The 7,694-nt window shown below is 38.7% G+C and overlaps 1 protein-coding gene across 2 annotated transcripts in view; it reads left to right on the top strand.

The window, feature by feature from the left end:
• The window catches only part of TGH (SWAP (Suppressor-of-White-APricot)/surp domain-containing protein), a 302,427-nt gene extending 296,546 nt beyond the window's left edge, over positions 1–5,881 (top strand). The window contains exon 19 of one of the 2 annotated variants that reach the window (XM_089445357.1): positions 5,748–5,881. In XM_089445357.1, coding sequence (XP_089301483.1) covers position 5,748 — 1 coding nt within the window. In that variant the 3' untranslated portion in view covers positions 5,749–5,881. Of the gene's footprint in view, positions 1–4,000; positions 4,020–5,747 lie in introns of those variants that run through there. The other variant, XM_089445358.1, reaches the window with a different exon arrangement.
• Positions 5,882–7,694: the final 1,813 nt, after the last annotated feature.

Raw genomic sequence — 7,694 nt, forward strand, 5'->3', positions numbered from 1 at the left:
TAATGACAAAAATTGAAGGGGTGTACTATAAAAATGTTTGTTTAGTTTCTAACAGTTACATCTTCAATGCTATGACAATCTCAGTTAAGCCACCCTGTAATATAATGAGTCTATGTTATAAAAAATGAGACATGTGAAATATAAATTGAAACAATGATAGCATAGGAAATAAAAACACTGATATTTTGCTTCCAGAAACACACACACACAATTTGGAGAATGTGTGTGTGTGTATTTCTCTACTGAGCATAGATGCCACGAAGAGCTAACCATCCTGTGACATCCTTAGAAAAACCAAAAAGGGGTAGTGTCTCTGGTTTCCTCCCACGGGCTTATAATACTGAAATTTGATAACTAACACTACAGGTCATAAACTAATTAGTGGATATTTTCCATTCAATTTCAGTTTAGAGTTCTAGAGGATTGAGAACCATCCACACCATGTTTCCATTACCAAGATATCTGTTTCTCTACTTAGCATAAAACCAAAATGAGAGCTAACTGTCCTGTGAACATCTTTAGGAAAATACAAAAGGAACTAATGCCACTGATTTGCCCCAATGGGCTTATAATATTGAAATTTGAAAACTGACATTAATGGTCATAAACTGGTTAGTAGATACTTTTTGTTCACTTTCAGTTCAGAGTTCTGGAGGATCAAGAACCCTGCACACCATGTTTCCATTCCCAAGATATAAATTGCCTCTTAGAAAGATGGCTTGTCTCTTTAACCGCTGTCCCTCTATCTATTGGCTTTTTTGCTTATGTGTAATGTCGTAGGGTAATTTTTACCCTTGGGGTTTCATGAACTTGGCTAGGGTTACTGCCTTTCAATGTAACAGAAGTAATTTCTTGCCCGTAGGGTTCCTCCCTGGTTAGGGTTTCTTTAAAAGTCATTAGCAGTAATACCTATTCATAGCAGTATATAGGCATGAATATAAAAATGCAACAGTACAATTCTTCACTGAATTCACGCGGATTTAGAGTTATCTATCCAGTGGAAACAAGAATATATCCAATCAATGATGCATAGTAGATCACAACTCTACTGATGACAGTAATTGTGATTATTTAATAAATTCCCAGAAGTGAGGCTTTACTGCCCTCAACAGGGTGGGATCACCTCCACCGAAACTAGTTGAGAAGAAGGGGTATTAAAACCCTCAGAGCTTTAGGCTCAAGAAAATCAGTGATATTCCAATGCAAATTGATGCTCCAAAATGATTCTCCTCTATTTATAGATACCCTCATGGGGCTTCTCAAATATGGGGTTGCAATGCAACCCCCAGTTTGGGCTTTTTTACCCCAACTGACCAAAAATTGACCCAATGTTGCCCAAAATGTTTCAAAAATTGGGTTTTCCCCCTTTATCAAGACTATAGCCTATGGGGCTAGATAGGCTATTTCATCCTCCCATGGGCAATTAATCCCAGTGTTGCGAACATCTCGATAACTAGTGAAGACAATATCGCCGATATTCACAAATATCGCAATATTTTCGGGGAGACAAGATATCGCCGAGGAAATATCGCGATATTTTGTCTCCCTGAAAATATCGCGATATTTCGGGAAAATATTGCGTTATGACCTAAAAAATCGCCGGGCGAGTGAAAAATGGCAATGCCGTGGCTAGAAGTGGCCAAAATCTTTTTTTTCCTGATTCTTGTTTTCTGATTGTTGGAGAAGGAAGGGGAGAGCATTGCGCTCTCTGTTAAGGAGGAATCGAGGGTTGAATAGGCATTATCGCCACCAACAACGAATATTTTGTTCATCAAAGATTGAAGAACAATGAGACAATCTTCATTTCTTCAATTAACAGGTATGTTCTAATAAACCCCTATGTTAATGATTTGTTTGATAGATTTAGGGTTATTCTTGCTTGCTTATTTGCCTACAAACATTTTGCTTTTTTTTTTTCCATTTGCTATGATTTTCATGCCCATGAGCAAATGCAAGGTTTTTCTCCATATTTGGACAACAAACTCCATTTTTTTTTAAACTTTTAAATGCACCCTTTTATTGTCATTTATGATTTTTCATTGAATTCACATTGCAAATAATGTAACAAAAAAATTATTTTGTAAAATGAGGCGGTTATTGCTTATTAATTCCAATTTTATTTTTGGTGCCCTAGGTTTGAGTTAGCTCACTACAAAATTCAAATATGCCAAAAGCCTTAGACCCATTTTGGGAGTATGGGGAGCCTGATGGTGGGACAAATTGGGCATATCTATCATGCAAATTGTGTGGGACCAGGATGACAGGAGGGGTTACGCGATTGAAATACCATCTGGATAGACTCACTGGACATGATGTCGGGATTTGAACAGTTTTTAGTTCGAAGCTTATACAAAAAGCTCTTGAAGCAATTGATGAAAAAGACAGAATGAAACAAGGCTGAACGTGCAGGTAGATCTTTCAGGATATCTTCTTCTGATTTTGATGTTGAGGGTAGTGGGAGGGGCTCCACAGCATCCCTGCTACTGCTAGTGTGAAGTCATCATTTTTTGTTCCACGAACAAGAAATGGAGCATAACCTGGCATAAAATCAATTGTTAAAAAAAAGGAGAAGCAAGAAGCAAATAGAGTCATGGGGAGGTGTCTTTTCTGGTGCGACTTACCTCTCATCATCACCAAAACCAATCCATTTTGGCAGCCAATGTGTGATGCTATTGCTGTTGTGGGCCCAAGGTACAAAAGTGCTACATATGAGGAGTTGCGGGGGCCAATTCTTCAAGCAAAAAAGCAAGATATCAACTCTAGATTGGTAGAGTTGAAAAAAATATGGGAAGTTTCTGGATGCATATTGATGTCTGATGGTTGGACAGATAGGAAGAGTAGGACCCTTCTAAATTTCTTGGTACATTGTCCTAAAGGTACCATGTTTATTAAATCAGTGGATGCATTAGCACATATCAAAGATGCAACAATGATATGTGAGTTTTTAGATGGCTTCATTCGGGAGATTGGTGTGCAAAATGTGGTGCAAGTCATAACAGACAATGCAGCTAATTATGTGTCTGCCGGCATGATGCTTATGGAGAGGCATCACACATTGTTCTGGACTCCGTGTGCAACACATTGTATTGATTTGCTGCTTGAGGATATGGGGAAACTCTCCTTCATCATGAAGGTGGTTGATATGGCTAGGAGCATCCCCAAGTTTATTTATAACCATGCTTTTGTTCTTAGCCTCATGAGGAGGTTCACTAGAAACAAGGAGTTGTGGCGTCCTGCAATCACACGTTTTGCCACAAACTTTATTACTCTTCAATCTTTGCTTCGATGCCAGTTCGAGCTGAAGCAAATGTTTGTTTTTGATATGTGGCGTGATTGTAGATACAACAGGGGACAGGACCAGAGATCCATTGCAAAAATGATGTACTTTTACACGTTTTTGCAGGGAGTAGAAGAAGCATGCTCAGTTAGTGAACCTATAGTAAAGGTTTTGAGATTGGTAGATGCGGAGAAACTTGCAATGGCTTATTTGTATGAGGCCATGGATAGGGCCAAGGAGGCCATTCGTTCTTATTATGCAGACAAGATTCTTGTTGGGCTTGATAGGCATATGATGTTATTGGATGTGATTGATAGTCGGTGGACAATGATGCTTCATCGACCCATTCATGTAGTAGCACTCTTCCTCAACCCTGCATTTTCATACAAATGCGGCTTTGATTTTGATGGCGAGGTGATGGAAGGGTTCCATTCTTGTATTCATAGGATGGTACTTGATCCTGAGCTTCGTAGCAAAATCAATCGCGAGATATAGTTTTATTGGGATTGTGTTGGCCTATTTGGCTTTGATGATGCTATTAGGGAAATGACCCTCTTCATGCCACGTAAGTGACAAGTCATTACTCATTAGAAATAAAAATTTTCAATTTAGAATTTCCTTACTTATAATTCTAGATTTTTAAAATTCAATTATGTAACTTGTATTTAAAAGTTCAATTATTTTTTAAGTTTTTGAATATTTTATTTCTTTATTTTGTTGTAGATATTTGGTGGCGAAGCTATGGTGCAAGGGCACCAAATTTGCAGAAATTGGTCATAAGAATCTTGAGTCAAACATGTAGCTCTTCAGGGTGTGAGCGCAATAGTGCATTTGAGAAAATACACGCAAAAAAGCGCAATAGGTATAACTTTGAGCTACAACCTTCAGTTGAGCAAGTACACTTATTGTAATTTTAAATTTTAAATTTATGATGACCTTCAAGTGTCAAGTGTCAAGAGTCAAGACTCATTAGTTTTTTTGACACTCTTATAGGTTGGAGTTCGCATGCCCAAATGATTTAGTGTATGTGCATTACAATATCCGACTTCGAGTGAAGCAAACAGAAGCACCAATGGATCCAGATGCCATTTCCTTAGACAATATTGATGTGTTGTCTCAGTGGAGAGTGGAGTCTGAGGAGCCCATCTTGGAGGAGTCACCTTCATGGTTAGAGCCAGATGATCCATTAGAACAGGGGCAGCAAGAGGAGGAGGACTCGGAGGAGGAGCAGCATGAGGAAGAGGAGCAAGAGTCAGAGGAGGAGGAGGAGGAGATTGTGGGAGCATCAACATCAACACCATTTGTGATAGATATAGGAGAGCACAACTCCATACCTAGCACTCATTATTTGACATTAGGTGCAGGGGTAGGGCCAGGGCCTTCTACTACTAGGGGCAGGCCTGGCAAACAACCCATCATGTTTTCCCGTAAAAGGGGGAGAGGGCATTGATTTCAGATAGATAACTGCTAGTTTTATTTGTTTTGCTACATATAACTCATGATGATGAGATACTTTTATATATGTGATGTTATTTTGTATTGATTCTCCACATTTGAGTCCTTGATTGGACAATTATCAGGGATCAACAGGATTTGGTATCGCCTTTGATGTATCATTTCTATTTGACATCATATATATCAGTGCTTTCTTCATATTTATGTGCCAATGTGTTTATTTCATGTTGTTATTGCTTTATATGTTTAAAAATCTGAAAAAAATGAATATATTATGCATTTTTTATGCTTGCCGATATTTGCCGCTATTTTCACCGATATTGCCGATAAGATGTTTTCTAGACCCTCGCCGATATTTTGCCGATACCGATATTATCAACACTGTAGATAACATCTTGATTTTATCTAAAAATCACGATTTTTTGGCCTAGGTGATGTTTGCCGATTTTTATCGATATTTTGATGGTACCTTGATTTTGTCGATTGTTATCGATATTTTCCCGATTTTTACGATTTTTTGGTTTTCCGGACCTTTGCCGATTTTATCCCAATGCCGATGTTCGCAACATTGATTAATCCATAGGGGCATTACAATCCCCCTTTCCCGACATTTTTTGTCCCCAAGCAAATTGCACGTTTGGTTGTTGCGCAATATTTTCTTCAATTTTCAGGAATGAAGACCTTCCTTTGATTTACAGCTGCCATAGCGAGAACACTAGCACCCTTCTTTAGTCCTTGTATCCCCATATAAAACATGCTGGTTGGAGGTGTCACCATGCAATAGTTATTGCTTCCATTCACTGGTTTATAGTTCTATTCTGGGTCAAAAGTACAAACATGTGCTACTGCTGAAGCAAGTTCTGCTTTTAGACATGCATTTTCAACTTTCAGTTTTCTTGTTCCAACAATTTTATCACTGTCACATCCTTTATTAATCATCTGGGGTTCATATTTCTTACTAGCATTTATAGAACCTCTTTCCTCTGGGACTGAATGATAATTACTGTTGGTGCAGATTGTGTTTCTCTCCTGCTGATAATGATCATCCTTAGGCAGTAGCCCTAACAAGGCTTCTATAGTCAAGCAGTTCAGGTTATCAATGTTAATGTAAGATTCCTTCTTAAAAATGACCCCAAGTTATCACTAAAATTTCTGGGTTTTTATTGAGTTTTCAGTGAGGCATTTTTTCAAACAGTTTGAGTCTATACTGCTGTCGGAGTATTTTCTCACTTTGACACATAATAATAGAAGTACAGAACGAAATACATGCTTGCAAGCACAACCCAGTTAAAGTATAAAATTTATATGAGGAACAACATGTTATTTACTGTTGGAAAATGTGTGTTACAGTCACTTAAATCACATAGAGCTGCCCAGAAAATGTACAACAGCGATATTATACTTCAACATACTACTGTGTAAGCAAGGCATAGAGAAATAGGTACAGATAAACCTGGTGTAGATGAATGTTATTACAAATCTGAAGGTACAGTTCCCTTTTGTGCGTGTTCCAGCATCTTCACTACAGAGATACACTGCCCACACTTCAAGCACACTGTCGTACACTCTTACCCACAGTATATAGAAACTGGAACATGTTGAGATAGCAGCCCAGAGGTAGGAAGATTGCACGACCTGGATAATATGAGGAAAGTGCCCAGAATAATGGCACACGTCAACCACAGCAAGAACACAACACGAGCTGTTGAGATTAAGTGAAGTCAACCCGCAATATAGACGTCGTCAGGTACACACCAGAAAGGATGCCAAGACCAGCAGCAATATACACTCAACCCACAAGCAAATACACACCCTTTTGTGAAGTATGCTGGTTAGCAGTGGATACTAAGGAGTGCGACCCTCACACAATAGCAAACTCGACCCTTTCTTTAGTAAACTCGTCCAGCACAAGAGAGATAGAGGTTCTTTAGACACTGGTTTGAATCCCTTCCTTTCTGAGGAAAACTTGGTCAGATTTGTTCTTTGGAACTGGGCTCTTCATAGGCTTCTCTCCAACTTGAAAAGATGAGATAGAAAATACCAAATGAGGTAATAAAATAAACTGATAAGACTTTTCTACCTCAATGTCTCCTGGAAATCATCTTCTTCTTTGAATCCCAATGGTGAAACCTGAGTGATTTCACTCACTTGTGTGAAAATTCCAAAATGGAATCCTATTGCAACAACTGGAAATTATTCTCCTAATTGTTAATTTTATTTAACAATATATTTGTTGTTTGCTATGGAAAATACTGAATAAGTTACATTGCAATCTACACAAACAAAGTTGCGGAAGAATAAATGCTGGAATAAATGCTAGCACACACACATAAAATAACACAATTATTTTTGGACAAAAGTCCTTGGAAAAATCAAACTTAGGAAAATCGGTGCAGCAGCTGAGGGTTTTATTATTAAGCAACAGTGAAATAATCTGGATGCCGAATACTAGCAATCCTGCAGAGAAAATATTGACAAAAGTTAGTGAGGAATTTTCCTCACACCACAAGAAATCTCCCTGCACAACTTGTTTTCAGAATTTCGGCCCTTTGAGCCTCTGCGTTGCTCTGCATAGCTGGCTGGACGTTTAGCCTCAAACTGGACTTTGATGAAGTCGTTTTGCCTTCTGCTGACTGGAAAGATGCTTCTCCGACACTTTGGGACTCCTTCCCAGCCTCTGGAACTGAAAACGTCAATCTCTCCTAGCAAATCGACTTTGCCTCTAGATGCTACTGCGCTGCCCCAACATCAGCCTCTCTGTGGCTCTTTTATCTCTCTGCAGATACACTCACTGGATCTAAAATCCTTCCTCCAACTTCACTGTCTCTGACACTCTCTTATTGCTTCGATCTCACTAGCTCTCTCTCCGACAACTGACTGCTGCTACTCTGGAAATCGATCTGCTCATTGAATCGAATTGCTCAAGTGTTTTCTCCATCACCACATTGATCTCCTCTTATAA

Source organism: Pinus tabuliformis, chromosome 9, assembly GCF_031772625.1.
Source record: "Pinus tabuliformis cultivar Carrire ecotype Pingquan chromosome 9, CPIR1, whole genome shotgun sequence".
Lineage (NCBI taxonomy): Eukaryota > Viridiplantae > Streptophyta > Pinopsida > Pinales > Pinaceae > Pinus > Pinus tabuliformis.